Source organism: Rattus norvegicus, chromosome 12 (assembly GCF_021556685.1).
Source record: "Rattus norvegicus strain SHRSP/BbbUtx chromosome 12, alternate assembly SHRSP_T2T, whole genome shotgun sequence".
Lineage (NCBI taxonomy): Eukaryota > Metazoa > Chordata > Mammalia > Rodentia > Muridae > Rattus > Rattus norvegicus.
The window spans coordinates 6,441,264-6,460,141 of NC_141545.1; the positions used below are offsets into that span (position 1 = coordinate 6,441,264).

Genomic DNA, 18,878 nt, shown 5'->3' on the forward strand with positions numbered 1-18,878 from the left:
TGTCTCTCCCCTCCTCCCACCCCCCGAGTGTGAGACTAAAGTTGTGTGCCAGCCACCAGCTCTGTTTGCTTCACTTTTGTAAACCATCCTTTAACAGATTTAATGTCAAGCCTTCAGAATGCCAGAGACCTACAGGATATACGAATTAAAAACAAAGAAAGGCATCATCTCTGTCCGCAGCCAGGCAGTCTGTATCTTACAAAATCATCCACCCTGCCCCGGATTTCTCTGCAGGCCGCAGTAGGAGACAGCGTTCCTTCTGCCTGTTCTCCTAAGCAGGTACACTGTGATCCTGAGGGAAACCTCGTGCTGTTAGCCAGAGTCTGCAAGTTGTCTTGTTCAAAGAATGATGACTGCTGACCAGAGGATACGGGATCCTGCTTCCTCATCCGTCTAGAGGGGCCTCCCCCTCTGCCAGGCTTGTCCTCCCTTACCTTTACCTGCCTTATCTGTGCTGCAGAACTGCTGCTTGTGCTCCAGTCTCACTTTCTTGATGGCGAAAGTGCTCTGAGCTAGGCACTAGGGGAGTCTAATCAGCCTTGAGTCAAGGTGTGAGTGACTGCTTTTGGAGGTTCTGATATCTGATTCTAGTGAAAACATTACTGTTTGGTAGAATGTTCCTGAGCAGAAGGCTGGAAGTGACAGCAGTGACGCTAACAGAGTGTGTTGAAGCTTTGATGCACTGGACACTCATCCTAGAGCTAGCCTCACATGCCTCAGTTACCAATGGCTTCAGACTCACAGCCTCCTGTGAGAAGTGCATTACCATTTTGTCAGGCGAGAGGGCTAATGCGCAGAGAGGGTTAAGTAACAGCCCAGAGAAAACACCCGGACTCACCTAATTTGAACAGAAGAGTCGTGCTCCAACACACAGGTCTGACCCGAGCCACTGCCCGAAGGGAAGGACACTTGGTTGCTCATGCTTGGGTGAGAGCAAACACCTGGTGGGACCCTGCACTTTAACTTCTGGGCTCTAAAAGAAAATTATTAGCATCTGTTATTTGTACAATGTAGTAGCTTAAAAACATGGAGCACTTGGTGGATTTAGATGTCTGCCTGGTGCAGGGGCCGTGGTAATCTGTGTTTCACTCAGCTTTAGTATGTGGACTGCTGAAGAGCACAGCCTTCCACTGGAGAAGGCGAACACTGCCTATCTGCTTGTTCCCACAGTGCCTTCTTGTGGCAGAGTTAACAACAGGAAGATACAAGAGCAAATGAAAAGTGTAGGGGTTGGGGATTTAGCTCAGTGGCAGAGCACTTACCTAGGAAGCGCAAGGCCCTGGGTTCGGTCCTCAGCTCCGAAAAAAAGAACCAAAAAAAAAAAGAAAAGTGTAACCAACTCTCGAACACATGAGCAGTTTACAAACATGCTTTTAGTACAGAGGGGGTCTGTGTAGCTTTGTATATCGTGTGTTGTGTGTGTGTGTGTGTGTGTGTGTATGCATGTGTGTTTCATACTCAGTGATTTTTCACATGCTAAGTACCACTTTATCATTGGGTTATACTCCGGGTCAGTGACTATTTTAGTTCTGGGTAAGTTCAGTTTTGTTTGTATTCTAGGTCTGTATTTGGCTTGTATTTACTGTCGGATTTTCCTATTGTTTTCTTACAGCTCTATATGTATGGCGTTTCTAAAGCATGCATAAGCGTTAACAGCAAAAACGCTGAGTATTTTCAGTTTGCCATTGAGGATCACTTTGGTAAAGAAGCTCTGTGCGCTGGCAAAGGCTTTCGGTTGGCAGATGGTGGATGGCTAATCCCCTCCGATGACGGGAAGGCTGGGAAAGAAGAATTTTACAGGTGCTGTGTGGACACAGATTTTATGTTGACTTATGTATTTGCTCTCCCTCCTCCTTTCCTTACGGCTCTTAAGCTAAAAGTTGCTAGTCTTTTTTTTAATCTGGAATCTTTTATTAAAGTATATTTTGCTACACATTCTTTGAAATCTTCTGAAAATCGAATGTGACTTATTCTGGGACTTTGAAGTGTATTTTTTTGTTCTCTTTAAACTGTTACATTTTTATACATTATGGTAGAAAATTCACTTGAGTTTGCCTTATGATATTCCCTCATTTGTGTCATTTCCTCTTTCACTGTATATTTTCATAAAATTTAAAATTATAAGCACTAAAATTTAAACAGAAATATATAAATGTCAGTAATATAATCAGAAAATCTCAGTACTTAGATTCAACAACTTAGAAGTTGTACATCACCTTACCGACATATACTCACACAGGCTTACTGCATGAGTTCACACAGGAGTAGTGACAGTTGTAGCATCCGATACTGTTCTGAGTTTTTATTGATTGTCTATTTCTCTGCTCAGGGCTCTGTGTGACACTCCAGGTGTGGATCCAAAGCTGATTTCTAGCGTCTGGGTCTCTAACCACTACAGGTGGATTGTATGGAAACTGGCAGCTATGGAATTTGCTTTTCCTAAGGAATTCGCGAATAGATGTCTAAACCCAGAGCGAGTGCTGCTTCAACTAAAATACAGGCAAGTCGAATGGATGGCATTGAGTGTCTTTCAATCTGTAGTTTCCTGTGTAGCTCCTGGATTCTATATCAAGGGTGGTGTGTGAACCAGTTGTGAGTGACAGGCCCCACTTAAGGCAAATCAGTGTTCACCAGCCTGTGCCCCTCTTCCCCCACCCCTCTTTACCCCTTTAACATGTGAATTTAATCCAGTATTTAAAGATTGTCAGTAAAACTTTTTTTGCCTTTTGTGCTTTTATTTTAACAATAGAAACAGTATATGTATAGCTGAATTCTTTGCTTTCAGTAATTTATTTTTTGATTCATTTTACATCCTGATTACAGTTCCCCTCTTCCCAGTCCCTCTCTTACAAGTACCTCTCCCTCAGAGAAGGGGAAGCCCACCTTGGGTACCACCCCATCCTGGGACATCTAGTCCCAGCAGGACTAAGCCCTTCCTCTCTCACTGAGGCCCAACCAGGCAGCCCAGTTAGGGGAAGGGGATCCAGTGGCAGGCAACAGAGTCAGAGACAGCCCCTGCTCCAATTGTTAGAGATCCCACATCAAGACCAAGCTGCTCATCTACAAATGTGCAGGTGGTCTAGGTCCAGCCCCTGCATGTTCTTTGGTTGGTTTTCAATCTGTGTTCTAGCTAAAAATCTTAAAAATTATCTTTTTTGTGATAAAAATGAACTTTTTTGTTTTTTGAGACAGGATTTCTCTGTGTAGCCCTGCTATTCTAGAATTGACTTTGTATACCAGGCTGGCCTTGAAGTCAAGAGATCCCCTTGCCTCTGTCTCCTGAGTGCTGGGACTAAAGGCATGCCTGGCTTAATGAACTAATTATTAAAAATATTTGCTTATTTATTTATTTGTGAGTGTGTGTGGATGTGCACTCCTGTGTGCATGCACGGAGACCAGAAGAGGCCCTGGTGTCCTCCACTAGCACTCTGCTATTCCTTTGAGGCGGGGTCGCTCTCTCTGAACTTAGAGCCCCCATTTTCTTGGCTAGTATGGAATCAAGTCCCCATCTACCTCTCTGTCTCTGGTGACCTCAGAGGTGGAGTTACAGGCACGTACTCTGCACTCACTTTGTTATGTGTGCACTGGGATCTAAACTGTCCTCGTGGTAGTACCACAAGCTCTCCTGACTGCCGTGTTGTGTGCCTGATGAACTAACTTCATTATTTCTCAAGTATTCACTGGTTTTATTTGCAGTGAGACCCCAGGGGTACAGTTCCTAGAATCAGCATTTCCGTTTCCTTTTCAGATACGATGTGGAAATTGACAATAGCAGCAGATCAGCTCTCAAGAAGATACTGGAAAGGGATGATACAGCAGCAAAAACGCTTGTCCTCTGTGTTTCTGATATCATTTCACTAAGCACAAATGTGTCTGAAACTTCAGGCAGTAAAGCTAGCAGTGAGGACAGTAACAAAGTAGACACGATCGAACTCACAGATGGGTGGTATGCTGTCAAGGCCCAGCTAGACCCTCCACTCCTGGCTCTCGTAAAGAGTGGGAGACTCACTGTGGGTCAGAAGATCATTACTCAGGGAGCAGAGCTGGTGGGCTCTCCCGATGCCTGTGCACCTCTGGAAGCCCCAGACTCCCTTAGGCTAAAGGTAAGTTAAATCACTGTACGCTGTGGGCAAGGACCAGCCTATGACTCCCTTATTCGAGAGAGGTAATCTACCTAAGATGGTATGTTTATGTCCATCGTAAAGGATAGCATTCTTGACGCTGTACTAGTAACGTAAGAAGCAAGTTTCTCTAATGGTTTCTGCTGGGAGAGCAGAGCTACTTCTTGAGCTAAATGTACTTGGGGTTAATCAACAAGAGTTAGTCTGGACCAGAATTGAGTTTAGGGATCTGTACCTCTGTCTCCTCCTCCCAGCCCTGGAATTACAAGTTCATACTGACATTCCTGGCATTTTCCCAGGTGTTCTGCTGCTAGGACTCAGAACCTCATGAGTTCCGGCAAGACCTCTACCAATTAAGCCATCTCCCACCCCTCACCTATTTTTCTATATCAGTGGTCCTCTGTAGCAGGAGTGTATTGTGAGTGTGTATGCTCGCACACACACATGCACGTGCTGGGCAGGTGCACTGCAGTAGATTACACCCGAAGCCCTACAGTAGAAATAGTTGTGAGAAATGCATTACGTTGAAGTAGTTTTCCCTCTGTACAGTTTTTGCTTACTCACTTTTTTTGCCTTTATCAATCATCCTTTGAGATTTTTTTTAAAAGCTTTATGTTTTAGTTTATTTATTTCTGTTCTCCAGCCTCTGCACCATATGCAGGCACTTCCCTCAGAGGCCAGGAGAGGGAATTGGATCAGAGTTGTGAGCGTCCGTGTGGTTGTGTGGTTGCTAAGAATTGAACCCAGATCCTCTCCAAGAGCAGCCAGTGCTTTAAACTGCTGAACCATCTCTTTAGCACCTTATACACACACACACACACACACACACACACACTATTCTTAAAACATCCCAAAAGAATGAAAAAAAGTTGTAGAGTAGAATTCAATTTGTATTTAACTTTTTTTTTTTTTTGTCCTGGAACTCATTCTCTAAACCAGGCTGGCCCTGAACTCAGAGATCTCCCTGCCTCTGCCTCTCTAGGGCTGAGATTGCATATGTGCCGACCTGCCTGTGTTTAACTTCAGAGTTGACTTCCTCTTTTATTTGTACAGATTTCTGCAAACAGCACGCGGCCTGCTCGCTGGCACAGCAAGCTGGGGTTCTTTCATGACCCCAGGCCCTTCCCTCTGCCCTTGTCCTCACTGTTCAGTGATGGAGGAAATGTTGGTTGTGTGGATGTCATCGTTCAGAGAGTGTACCCTCTACAGGTATGGTGCCCTTTCAAGCTTACCATGGAATCCCTTTCTTTGGCGAGGATCTGAATGTTTTTAATGCATTGTCAGTGGGTGGAGAAGACGGTGTCTGGATCGTACATATTTCGTAATGAGAGAGAGGAGGAGAAGGAAGCGCTGAGATTTGCAGAGGCCCAGCAGAAGAAACTAGAGGCCTTGTTCACCAAAGTCCACACAGAGCTTAAAGAGCATGAAGGTAAGATGGACTTCGCCTTACAAATCATTATTTCTTAGTGTTTTATAATTACATGAGTTCTCATCAATAATTGCTTTTTTAAAAATTCTGAATTTTTTTTTTTTTCCGGAGCTGGGGACTAAACCCAGGGCCTTGCGCTTGCTAGGCAAGCGCTTTACCGCTGAGCAAAATCCCCAACCCCTGAATTTTTTTTTAACTTAAAAAATACCACACATACAAAGAGATTAAAAACTGAACTGATCCCAACTGTCATTGAGTCCTTAGGTCCAGAGGTCACTGAGACAGTGAAAAGTGACAGGTGTCTCCCCTTGTGTCACAGAAGATTGTGTGTTCATGTGTTTCCTCAGACCTTTCCTAGTTATGTTACATGCATACCTGTAGAAAGAATAGGGCTGGAGGGGTGAGCCAGCAGCTGACAGTGCTTTCTGGTCCTGGAGAGGACCCGAGTTCAGTTTGCACCGCCCACAACCACCCATGACTCCAGTTCCAGGGGATCCTGTGACACTACATGTGAGTATCACGCTTTCATACAAACACACAAACTCAAAGCACGTTTTTAAAACATAGATTGGACTTCTACTATCTAACTTATTTAAAATACACATTAGAGTATATCATTTTCATGAATAAATGGATCAATATGAGAAATAAGTTGTTTAAGGTACAAGTTACAAATAAACCCCTGCCTATGGTGCTTTAACTGTGACTGCAATAGTCTTCGTCTCTTCATCGTCTGCTGCTGCTGCTGCTCCTCATCCTCCTCTCTCTCCTCTTCTCTCTCCTCTTCTTAAAGGAAACTATTAGTAGATAGCTGTTTGTTTGTTTCTTTTCAATGTTTTCTTTTTGTGCATGTACAGAAGTCAGGGACAATGTGTAAATTGGTTCTGTCCTACCTTGTGGGTTCCAGGGATCAGACCCCACTGTTAGACTTGGTGACAGTCCTGCTGCTCTGTGTGGCTCTTTATAGTCTGACCTCCCTCCTTTGGGTGCTATTGCTTGACTTTATATTTTCACTCCCAAGTTTTGGGTCCAACCAATCAATGATGCTTTCCTCCTGCAGAAGACATAGCCCAGCGGCGTGTGCTGTCCCGGGCACTCACACGGCAGCAGGTCCACGCTCTGCAGGACGGTGCAGAGCTCTATGCAGCAGTGCAGGATGCATCAGACCCAGAGCACCTGGAGGTGAGGAAGAGCCAGATGACGAGCCTTGGTCCCCAGCCCTCTGGGAAGCTCTTGCCCTGCTGGCCATTATAGCAAGCCTTTCAGAAGGATTTCTGTGGCAAGTTGTTGAATCTGCATCATGTAGAGAATGAAAGAGTTTGTGAGTTCCATGTATTACATAAGCATAGATTAATGTGCAGGCAAAAGACTGGAGAGAAGGCCAGCTGGTAAAGGCTCCGGCTGCCAAGCCTGACAGCCTGAGTTCAATCCCTGGGACCCAAAGGGTACAAGCAGAGAACCAGCTCCTTCCAGTTTCATTCTGACTTAAACACACTCAAATACTATATTTTTCATGGTTTCTTGTCTTTTTTTTTTTCTTTTTTTCGGAGCTGGGGACCGAACCCAGGGCCTTGCACTTGCTAGGCAAGCGCTCTACCACTGAGCTAAATCCCCAACCCAACCCCTGGTTTTTTTGTTTTGTTTGTTTGTTTTTGAAGCGGGGTTTCTTCTTTTAGCCCTGGCTGTCCTAGAACTTGCTCTGTAGACCAGACTGGCCTTGAACTCAGAGATCTGCCTGTGTCTGCCTCCTGAATACTGGGACTGAAGCTGTACAACACTGCACCCAGATACTATAATTTTCTTTCTTTTTTTTTTTTTTTTTTTTTTTTTGGTTCTTTTTTTCGGAGCTGGGGACCGAACCCAGGGCCTTGCGCTTCCTAGGCAAGCGCTTTACCACTGAGCTAAATCCCCAACCCCTATAATTTTCTTTTTAAATGCAGGCAAAACTTGCTTTCTAGCCCACCGTGTGGCATGGGTCTATGTCCCAAGCATTCTGGGGACTAAGCAGCAGAATGGCAAGTTGTACGCCTAAGACACACAGCAAAATTTGTGAATGCTCAGAGCTCCTGGCAAAGTTCCCAGTGCTCCTGTTAGGCCACTCACAACTGCCTGTAGCCACAGATGCACATGCACACATTAAATAAATGAATATGCCAAAAACTTCTAAAAATTACATCTGCTGTTCTAAGGAGGAACTAGTAAATTAAATTATTATTAAATTAAGTTTATTGGGCTGCAGAGATGGCTCAGCAGTTAAGAGTGCTTGCTGCTCCTCCAGAGGACCCATGTTCAATTCCCAGCACCCACATGGCAGCTCAAAACTGTGATCTAGCTTCAAGTGATTTGACACCCTCACACAGACATAGATGTAGGTAAAACACCAATGCACAAAATAAATAAATCATTTTTTAATTAAGTTTATTAACAGGAGACAAGGATAAAAGGCATTGAGCCAGCCTCTCCTATGTCAACTGGGTAGTTATTGATTCTCTCTACCTCACTTTCAGCAGCTCCAACACTGTGAAGGTCAAGTGACATTTTCCAGGCACAAATCTGTCATTCTGTTAGTGCCCATTTGAAATGTAGGTGTGCTGCACTTAGTGTTCAGTGTTTGGCTTAGCCCTAGGGAAATGTGTCACAGGGACTCAGGTAGTTTGAGGTCCCTAGAGCATTGTGTGTTTTAGGCTGAATAATGACCCGCACCCTCGCTCAGGTCTACTCTGCTCTCACGGGAGGCCGCCCTGCTAGGGTGGGCAGGACTGCTGCTGCGTCTGCTGTGTCTCAGTGTGTCAAATGCCCACAGACTTGTTTCAGCGAAGAGCAGCTGAGAGCCTTGAACAACTACAGACAAATGCTGAGCGATAAGAAACAAGCGCGGATCCAGTCAGAGTTCCGGAAGGCCCTGGAGGCCGCTGAGAAAGAAGAGGGTTTATCAAGGGACGTCTCAACTGTGTGGAAGCTTCGTGTTACAAGCTACAAGAAAAGAGAAAAATCAGGTCAGTATGCAAGTCGTGTGTGTGTGTGTGTGTGTGTGTGTGTGTGTGTGTGTGTTTAAATCCAGTTTGTTAAATTAAAAAGTGATCTTCCAAATGACAAACTGAAATTGATGTAAAATCAAATGAGTTAAAACAGGCTTTGAGCACCCACAGAGCAGGGAGCCTTGGGTCTTTGTAATTGCCATGTTTCAGTGAATGGTCACCAGCGTGTCCCTCTCTTCTGAACAGCTCTGTTGAGTATCTGGCGTCCATCTTCAGACTTGCCCTCCCTGTTAACAGAAGGACAGAGATACAGAATCTATCATCTTTCGGTGTCAAAATCGAAGAATAAATTTGAGTGGCCCAGCATCCAGTTAACAGCCACAAAGAGAACTCAGTATCAACAGCTGCCGGTCCGCGCCTCCCCTTACTCGTTCTCCACCTTGATCATTGCAGAGCTCTCTTCACAGTCTCAGTTTGCCGACTCTTTGTTCTGCTTCCTGTAGGTTTCCAGTGAGACCCTGCTCCAGCTTTACCAGCCCAGGGAGCTCCTTCCCTTCAGCAAACTGTCAGATCCAGCCTTCCAGCCACCTTGTTCTGAAGTGGATGTAGTAGGAGTTGTAGTTTCTGTTGTAAAACCAATAGGTAACGTACAGCGTATCTGATGTAGCTTTTCATTGGTTCTCTTGAAAAACATTGCCTTTTTAAATTGGGGGTTTTTTGTTCTGGTTTGGTTTCACTTTTGTTTTGGTTTATTTTCCGACACAGGGTTTCTTTGTGTAGCCCTGGCTGTAGTCACTCTATGGACTAGGTTGGCAGTGAACTCAAAGATCTACCTACCTCTGCCTCCTGAGTGCTGGGATTAAAGATGTGCCACCACCATCCAGGAAAAAAGCCTTTAAACTAATAACTAGGGGAGCTTCGCTGAGAGACTTGATAAGTAGTGGGGGAAGGAATCTTTGTACCCACTTGTGCGCATTTTTCTGTACATGTGTGGGTGTTCCTGCACTTACGTGGAGGTCAGGGGACAACCTATAGGAGTCAGCGCTCTTCTTCAGTGGGGCCCAGAGATCAAACTCGAGATATTAGGCTTGGGGCCGGAGAGATGGCTCAGCGGTTAGGAGCACTGACTGCTCTTCCAGAGGTCCTGAGTTCAAACCCCAGCAACCACATGGTGGCTCACAACCATCTGTAATGAGACTGGATGCCCTCTTCTGGTGTGTCTGAAGACAGCTACAGTGTGCTCATAAATAAATTAACTAATTTAAAAAAAAGATATTAGGCTTGAAATCCAGCCCTTTACCCATAGAGCCATCCTGATAGCCTTTAGCACCCTTTCTTTGTCCCTCCCTCCCTCCTCCCCTCCCTCCCTCCTCCCCTTCCCTCCCTCCTTTTCTTCCTCCTTCCCTCCCTCTCTTCCTTTCTTTTGGTTTTTCAAGACAGGGTTTCAAAAAAAAACAAAACAAAACAAAAAACAAAAAACAAAACCAAACAGGGTTTCCCTGTGTACTCCTGACTGTCCTGGAACTTGCTCTGTAGACCAGGCTGGGCTCAACTCAGAGATCCTCCTGCCTCTGCCTCCTGGGAGTTGGGGTTAAAGGCGTGCACCACCATAGCCCAGCTGCCTTCTTTCTTGATAAAAACAATTCAACAGAATTTCAGGAGAACAGCTTGTATTCTATTTTGTGCTATTTAACTTTGTAATGTGATTTTTTTTTTTTTTTTTTTTGGTTCTTTTTTTCGGAGCTGGGGACCGAACCCAGGGCCTTGCGCTTCCTAGGTAAGCGCTCTACCACTGAGCTAAATCCCCAGCCCCATAACCAAATAATTCTTATCTGACCTATTAGTGGAACATTCCAACCCCTTATCTCTTAAGCTTTTAATATTCTCCAACATCTTGACTGGATTCGTCTCTCTTATGCATTTATGTATTAGTTTTATTCTGTAGTTCTGGGGATCACAGCTGGGCTCACACTACTTGGCAGATGTTGACACTACCCCCGCCCCTCCCTGTTGTATTGTGCATTTTATCTACAGAGCTCCCTCCTCCCTTTTCACCGACGTCCAGCCAGTAGCCCTCTGTAGGTTCATGCCTTCCATGTCTTGTTTAGCTCCTCGCTCTCCCTCATTGCACTGTACCCGTGTGATGTGTCCTTGCTGTTATATCACTTGTTCCCACTGTTCCTAAAGACCGCCATGCTGGCTTTTTGTGCCTTCATGTTGCTGGTCAAGTGTAGCCTTGAAAGAGGCCTTTCCTAAACGGAACAGTGTCTACTCCTCTCCCAAACCCATGTTCTTCCTTTAGCATAGCTGTCGTCCTTGGCACTCGATAAAAATAACTTCTGTTCTCCTGTAATAATTGTCATCTCTGAGGCTTACTGCCTCTGTCTGCTAACCCAGGATAGTCCTGGAATCTTCTAGTCTCCGTACAATCCTATCTAGGCCTCAGACTTACTGCTGAATAAGCTCACCGTTTCTAGGTCTTTCTGATCTCTGGCGGCTGCTTCAACTCCTCTCCAAGCTGACTGATTTACTCTGGCTCTTCTCTCAGCCTCTTGACTGAATTGCCCTTCTTGACCTCATACTAACTTTCTCAATCTGTTCTCATTCTCTGGCTCCTTCTGTCTTCATCTAGGTCTAGCTTGTTCACTCTGCGACCTGTCTTTTCCTTTCCTTATGAGAGTTGGGAATAGCCTGTCTCTGACTCATTCTGTCAGAACTTTCTCCAATTCATCACTTTGTCTGCCCCTCAACTAGACTTTCTTTCTTTTTTTCTTTTCTTTTCTTTTTTTTTTTGGAAGACAATTTTGTAATTATATACAGAAAATGTATACATTTAAACCAGTTTAGTTTGAGTTCTTTAGCCTTTGCCTTTTCCAGCTTGGCATTGCTTAGCCACAGACTTAGGACCTAGGACGTTGCCTCCCCAGTGACAGTGGATCTCGTCACATCTGTCATTATAATTGGTCCTCACAGCTTTCACGAGCTTAGCCAGAGCATCCTTGTCTTCTGAGTTAACCTGTGTGAAGGCAGCAGTGGTGCACATCTTCCTGGGAGCAGGCGCCCCAGCCTCTCAGTTGGGACGTCCCCTTTGTCCGCAGCTTTCTTCTCAGTGTCTGTTGAGTAACTGTTCCATGCCAGGTGCACAGCAGAGAAGAATTCCTTCCTGGGAGCACTCTGGTGGGAGGGGGGGAGGGGACAAACAAAACAGCAGAGGGCCAAAGGGAAGGAATGACATCAGAAAGGACAAGGTGGGGACAGAGAGCTGACACTAGGCTGCCATTTTAGACAGTTTCAGAAAAGACCTCATTAGCGTTTGTGTTGGACCGGACAAAACTGAAAGAGAAGCCTGTAAAAGCTGGGGAGAGTCCCTGGGAGGCTGCACGCTTTGGCGGAGAGTGAGAGAGGCACAGAAGAACCAGGTTGGAGGGCTCTTGGATTTACTTTAAATTTTGTGTTGATTATTATGTGTGGCACATGTGCAGAGGTCAGCAGGCAAGTCAGCTCTATGGAGGTGGCTCTTTCTGTATGCCTGGATGTAGGGTCTGGGGGTTGAACTGGGACTATCAGGGTTACACAGCAATCACCTCTACACACTGAGCCATCTTGATGGCTCCCTGATCTATATTTTAACTTTTATTTAAACGGTGATGGGAAGAGAGGACCTTTTCCCATTGAAAGTACAGTATAGATGGCATGGGTACAAACAGGACCCCAGGAGGATGCCCTGGAGACAGTGTAGGCAGGACAGGATGATGACGTAGACAGAAGAGCAGCAGACAGGCTCTGGTTACCCTCTGAAGGTGGGGACAGTGCAGGTGTCCGGAGCTGTGGAAGACTGGGACTGCCGCTTGCTGAATAGAGAAGACTTGATAACAAGAGGGGAGTACGAGTTGCCACTGGTGTGTCAACTGCATGGGAAGCTTCTAAGCAGACGTGAACTTCAGAGCAGACATCACTCCAGTGGTAGTCAGAGCTAAAGATGCAGATCTCAGTAGAATCGGTATGCCAGAGAGATGCAAAGCCATGGGACTGAGTGCATTGGCTCTGAGTGGACAAGAAGAGACGGGACTCTGTTTTGACACGCAGTATCAGGAATGGAGCACACAGAAAGGAAGCAGTGAATGCATGGGAGAGGTCCGAGAGGTGGGCGAGTGCTAAGGAGCACATACAGTATGTTGAAGAAGTGCATTGCTGTGTGTATGACTAAACTGCCCAAGTGTGAGGTGAGGACCAAGACTTGGTGGTTGGCTTTGGCACTGTGGCAGAGCCCTTTCCATGGAGAGACTGGCTGACTGAGCACAATGAGGAGAGAATTTGGGAGAGCGGGTATGGCTGTTTCCTGAGTGTCTGGTGTAAAGGTTTCTTAGTTGTCTGGGAGGCTCACTGCTGAATAAGCTGCTCACCCTTTTTAGTTCTTTCTGAATAATGGCTAGCTGGTCCAACTCCACTGTTCCAAGCCAAACTCCTCTCTAAGCTGACAGAGTCAAGCTGACAGAAGCTTCTCTCGGCCTCTGACTAAATGGCTCTGCTTGGCTTCAAACTAACTCTGGCAATCTGTTCTAATCTCCTGGCTCCTTCTTATTCTCTGGCTGGTTCTGTCTTTACCTGTGTCTAGCTTGTTCCCTCTGTAATCTGTCTCTGTAAAACTGTTCTGGTAAAACACGCACACACACACACACAGACACTCTCCCTCTGTCTAGCTCCTCTCTATAAAACTGTTGCTTGCCTCTTTCTCTCGTCTCTCCCTGTTCTGCTCCAGCCTCTTTCCTGTCTGTTCTTGTGAGAGTTGAGCATATCCTATCTTTGATTCATTCTGTCAAATCTTTCTCTGATTCATCACTTATTTAAAGGGAATGAAAAGAAAGTGGTGGTTAGAATCATGATCAAGAGAAGAGGTTTCAGGTAAAGTGTTCCTGCACACTGAGGGCACAGTGCATGCTGAAGAGGCTAAGGAGGGGAGTAAAGGCTGACCCTGGGCAGTCAGCACAGGACATCCTGAACCCACTCTGATGAGAAAAGTCAGAGCCAACAGACAAGCAAAAGTACTTAGACAGGGCCACCAATGCGGGAGTTATGGAGAGGTAGACACTTGCATAGACCTCTTCTGATTGCTTTTGTTTCCTTGCTGAACGGGGAACAAAGTCATCCATCCACTGAGGTCAGTATGTGGAAGGTAGAAATTCAAAAGGTCAAGAAACCATTACCCTTGTTACCTCACAGGCCTGCCCCGTCCAGTGGGAGAGCCTGGCCTAAGTACATCCTGGGGCTGCCCAGGTGCAGGCCACCCGTAGTTCTCAGTAAGCCCCCTTCACTTTCTAAACAGTTCTTTACATTTTGACAACACAAGGTGCTGCCAGTTCATCTGTGATCTGTGCTACAGTCCTGAATCCAATCTGGTTCCTCTTTAGTGGGAAGTAGATGGGGAAACTTAAGGTCTACAGATTGGGGGAAGGGTGCATGCCTTTAGTCCCAGTACTCAGGAGTAAGAGGCAGGCTGATCTCCATGAGTTCAAGGCCAGCCTGGTCTGTAGAATGAGTTCCAGGACAGCCAGGGCTACACAGAGAAACCCTGTCTTGAAAAACCAAAAACAAACAAGTAAAACTAAGGTCTGTTACTGATTATAAGAGTCAGGGCCATACAGAAGTGCTTGAAGAAGTATCATTCCTTCCTGAGGAACTCGATCCTGAGTCTGCCTCTCCAGACTTCATCTATTCCGTTCAGCCTTCCTCATTCTTGGCTGGGAGCAGTAGACTTGTGTATGCATTCTGTCTGTCCCCTTCCTGCCGTGCAGGGAGACACTAGTCTTTCTGGAGAGCTGGTTAGCACTGCCGAGTGGTTCGCTTCCTTCTTTTCACAGCTGCCCAGGAAGCCCTTGTGTGGGTGTAACGTTACTCCCCAGAGTGAGAGCCGATGAGGGTTGCTTCCAGGAAGTCATAGTCTCAGACAGCGCTCTAGTGAGTGACCTGGTGCAGCTGCTGCCGTGCCCTTGCTCACTTGCACTCACTGTCACTGGGCATCAGTCTGCAGGAGGGTGCAGAACTAGGAGCACTGAGGGGAAGGGTAAGAGGTCCGTAGCTTTGCTAGGCAGTGCCAATGCTTTCCCCAGAACGATGGTCCCGTGTGCACTCTCCTGAGCAACCGCCTGAGTATGTTCTGCCCCGAGGCCTCGGAGTGTCTGGCATTGAACTTGAACACCTTAAGTAATGGGTCATTTTAGAAGGCCTGTGTATATCGGTGTCCTAGCAGTCGGAAAGATGATGATGACGGCATTTTCACCCTAGGTCTTGCTCCTTTGGTCTACCTGTCAGACGAGTGCCTTCATTTATTAGTGGTGAAATTTGGAATAGACCTTAATGAAGACATAAAGCCACGTGTGCTTATTGCTGCGAGCAACCTCCAGTGGCGGCCGGAGTCCACGTCACGAGTGCCAACTTTATTTGCTGGGAACTTTTCCGTATTCTCTGCCAGTCCAAAGGAGGCCCACTTTCAGGAGAGGGTCACGAACATGAAGCATGCTATTGAGGTGAGATTAGGGACTTGGAAGCTGGACCAACAGCTGCCTGGAGAGACTTTCAACCCAGTGATTCCACACATGAGTGTTCGTGTGCACACACACACACACACACACCCTTCCCCTTACCCCATCTATGTGCTTAACAGTTGCTGTCGAATTTTAGTGTCTCACCAGGTGTGGTGGCACATGCCTGCAGGTCCATAGCGTCAGTGCCAGCTTTGGCTATACAGTGAGCACCAGGCCATAGGCCATACAAACACACACACCACACACCCCAGATAGATAGATAGATAGATAGATAGATAGATAGATAGATAGATAGATAGGAAGGAAGGATAGAAGGATAGAGAAAGACCCTAGCTAAAGAACAAACAAGCAAAAATGTGTCTCATTCTTCCATTCTGTTCTAAATGGTTTTTTTTTTTTTTTTCGGAGCTGGGGACTGAACCCAGGGCCTTGCGCTTCCTTAGGCAAGCGCTCTACCACTGAGCTAAATCCCCAACCCCTGTTCTAAATGTTTTATTTCTGAAAGAAAACACTTTCTGAGAACACAAATGTATGAATTATCAACTCAAGGCAGGCTTTTTCAATTTATTCTCTTAGAACATCGACACATTTTACAAGGAGGCAGAAAAGAAGCTTATACAGGTGCTGAAGGGAGACAGTCCAAAGTGGTCCACCCCGAACAAAGACCCCACCCGAGAACCCTACCCAGCCTCCACTTGCTCTGCTTCAGACCTTGCTTCAGGAGGTCAGTTACCGGTAAGTTAGGATGGCGCTAAGGCATGTTTCCAGTATCCTAGCAGACCTACAGTGGAACTAAACTGCACCTAACCCGTGGTTAGCTTGCCGTAGCTACTGTATGTTATCTGTGGAAGTATGAATATAAAACCAGGAACAAACTCTGTTGTTAGCACTGTGAGAGCATGTGCTTGCAAAGTCCTTTGCCTGTTCCTATTGCTAGAAAAGCTGGCCCACAGCTGTTGCTTAGTTTCCAAGCTCAGTTCATTAACCACAGGGGGCACCTGGTTGCTAGGGCTGGCCAGACTGGTGGCACTGCTTGGCACCCTCACTCAGTCAAGCAATCCTCATACAAGAAAAGCCCTTGTTACAGTTAGGAGCTGGCAAAGCAAGGAGCTAAACAGTTGCCTGTGACTCTGGACTGGAGAAAAGAAAGGAGTTAGAACTCCAGACTGGTCAGCCATGTTCTCCAGAGGAGAGAACAGACTCCTACAGGTAGTTCTCTGACTTCCATATGTATGTTGTAGCATGTGAGTACTTGCATGCACACATACACACATACACATGAACAACATGGACACATACAATAAGAAAATGTTCAGAAGAAGTAGTCTAGCAGCACATGTCTTTTCAAAATGATTTTGACAAACCTGTCACTTTGGAGGGGTTCTAACACTTTTGGAAAGGTAAAGGATAAACTATGTCATGTTTGTTTGGTTTTAGTCTTATATTAGGACCTGTTTTCCTTTTCTGGCCATTTTTATATCATTGGTCATTTTGCAAAATTATTTCCTGTGGGTTAGAAATAACTGAATTTTATTTTCATTATTTTCCCTTTAGCAATTGGCTAAGAAAGACTGTGTCCTATTGTGTGTGTTAAGTATTTTTAATGAGAAGTTAATTCTTATTTGTTTATAAACAAGTGTATATTATGATAGGCTCCTTTCTGTGTTTTGTTAGAGGAGTTCACCTACTGATCAGCAAAGTTATCGAAGTCCTTTATCATGCTGCACACCGACGGGGAAATCTACACCCCTGGCCCACTCAGCCTGGATGGCAGCCAAGTCTTGTAGTGGGGAGAATGAGATTGAGGACCCCAAGACCTGTCGAAAAAAAAGGGCCTTGGATCTCCTAAGTCGGCTGCCCTTACCGCCACCGCTCAGTCCTGTCTGCACCTTTGTCTCTCCGGCTGCACAGAAGGCCTTTCAGCCACCACGGAGCTGTGGCACCAAATACCCAACACCTCTAAAAAAAGAGGGACCCAGTTCCCCTTGGAGCAGGGCGCCATTTCAGAAGGCCAGTGGCGTTTCTCTCCTGGACTGTGATTCAGTAGCTGATGAAGAACTTGCCTTGCTCAGTACCCAAGCCCTTGTGCCTCACTCAGTGGGAGGAAGTGAACAAGTGTTTCCCAGTGATTCCACAAGGACAGAAGGACCCTCAGCCAGCACAGAGGCCAGACCAGCAAATAGATCCAAGAGGGAGTCTCTGAGGGACTGTAGAGATGACAGCGATGGGAAATTGGCTGCTGAGACAGTTCCAGACTACTCATAAGTGTCCGTGTGTCCAGACAGGAATACACTTATTGACGCATTTGTTTACTCTACAGATGCTCTACCTGGTAACTCTTTAGGATTAGACTTGATCACCACAAGAATTATTTTGCATACAAAATAAACATAGCTTTGCTTTTAGTTTGGGTCACGGTTACTTTAACTAGAGTCTGTTTTAGTTTGGTTCCTGTTTTTGAAGTTTTTCTTTTTGATAGGAACTCTTATGAAATAGTGTTCTTTCCTGCATAGTTGTTTCTGCTAGAGCTCCATCCTGTCAGATAAATGACAGTGATGTTTACCTCTGGCCAGCTATTCACCCTCATCAGCTAAAGGAGCCATCAAAGTCACTCCTTTCCATGGTCCCACTGTGATCTCTCAAGTTATTCTTTCCAGAAATCCAGTCAGGCATAGTGACACACACCTGTCATCCCAGCACGTGGGAGGTAGGGAGAGGAGTCTGGGTCATCCTTCACTGCACCAAAGGTTCAAGGAGGCCTGTTACAAAGCCCTTCCCTGACCACAGCCCCTTCAGCAGCTAGATGCTCTCATTGAGCTTCAGCCACAAAGTGTTCAACTTAGTGATTTAAATTCTGTTCACAGAATAATTTGGGTCTTCGTATCCTAATCATTATCCTGGAGACTCAACCTAGAGCAGAGTGAACAAGGCTTACATAACAGGAATTATGCTGTTTATAAAATTTAACTTTTTGTTAGATTTTTTGAGACAGGGTTTCCCTGTGTAGCCCTGGCTGTCCTGGAACTCAAGTACTGGGATCAAAGGCGTGAGCCACCACCACGCAGCTGAATCCTGTCAAAAGTGCCGTTCCATTCTCTATTCTCTCAGGCCACCACTTACAGACAGTACAGATGCCCTTTATATAAGCCACAAACACCCACACTGCACGCACGAACAAAGTATGGAACTTTGTTACCTGTGCATAACTTTCTTCTGAATGTGACAATGGTTAAAGCCAACAGTGTGGGGCCAGAGAGATGGCTCAGCGGTTAAGAGCACTGACTGCTCTTCCAGAGGTCTTGAGTTCAAGTCTCAGCAACCACATGGCAGCTCACAACCATCTGTAGTGGAATCTGGTGCCCTCTTCTGGTGTGTCTGAAGATAGCTACAGTGTACTTATATATAATAAATTAATAAATAAATACATACATAAATATATAAATCTGTAAAAAAAGAGAGAGAGAGAAAGAAAAGCCAACAGTATGTACTGTATGGCCAGGGATAAATGGCCAAAGCGTTGGGTGTTATTTGTTCCGAATGAGAGCCCTTGCTTACAGAGCTCTCGGCTAGCTTTATGAATAATGCAAGTGGAACTTATAGCAACGCAAGTCAGCGATGGCCGTTCAAAGGGTCCATAAGTCAGAAGCCAGAGGAGTTGAAAGGGAACGTATGTGTTGCTTTTAAATACATACTTGGAGGCACTTCATCGGCTTTATGCTTCCAAACCAAGCAGTTCGGTATTTCCATGTAGGAGAAGGCAGAGATGTGATTGGACAGGAGAACTCGGAGAAGGCTCAGCCCAAAGCTA

The 18,878-nt window shown here is 45.8% G+C and overlaps 1 protein-coding gene and 1 long non-coding RNA gene across 12 annotated transcripts in view; one reads left to right on the forward strand and one right to left on the reverse strand.

Moving 5' to 3' along the window:
* The window catches only part of Brca2 (BRCA2, DNA repair associated), a 41,046-nt gene extending 23,571 nt beyond the window's left edge, over window positions 1-17,475 (forward strand). For 2 of the 10 annotated variants that reach the window (XM_087578697.1, NM_031542.2), the window contains 13 exon segments: window positions 98-279; window positions 1,613-1,800; window positions 2,330-2,500; window positions 3,749-4,103; window positions 5,175-5,330; window positions 5,406-5,550; window positions 6,611-6,732; window positions 8,354-8,546; window positions 8,775-8,938; window positions 9,032-9,170; window positions 14,811-15,052; window positions 15,647-15,805; window positions 16,745-17,475. In XM_087578697.1, coding sequence (XP_087434823.1) covers window positions 98-279; window positions 1,613-1,800; window positions 2,330-2,500; window positions 3,749-4,103; window positions 5,175-5,330; window positions 5,406-5,550; window positions 6,611-6,732; window positions 8,354-8,546; window positions 8,775-8,938; window positions 9,032-9,170; window positions 14,811-15,052; window positions 15,647-15,805; window positions 16,745-17,335 — 2,807 coding nt within the window. In that variant the 3' untranslated portion in view covers window positions 17,336-17,475. 10 annotated transcript variants of the gene reach the window in all.
* LOC148002002 (uncharacterized) lies at window positions 7,945-9,175 on the reverse strand. Of its 2 annotated transcripts, none has more exons than XR_015634498.1 (3): window positions 8,968-9,140; window positions 8,698-8,815; window positions 7,945-8,523 (listed from the first exon to the last, which is right to left on the reverse strand). It is a non-coding gene; the product is annotated as an uncharacterized LOC148002002 (long non-coding RNA). The 2 variants fall into 2 exon arrangements; XR_015634499.1 differs by having other exon boundaries at window positions 7,959-8,523; window positions 8,957-9,175.
* Window positions 17,476-18,878: the final 1,403 nt, after the last annotated feature.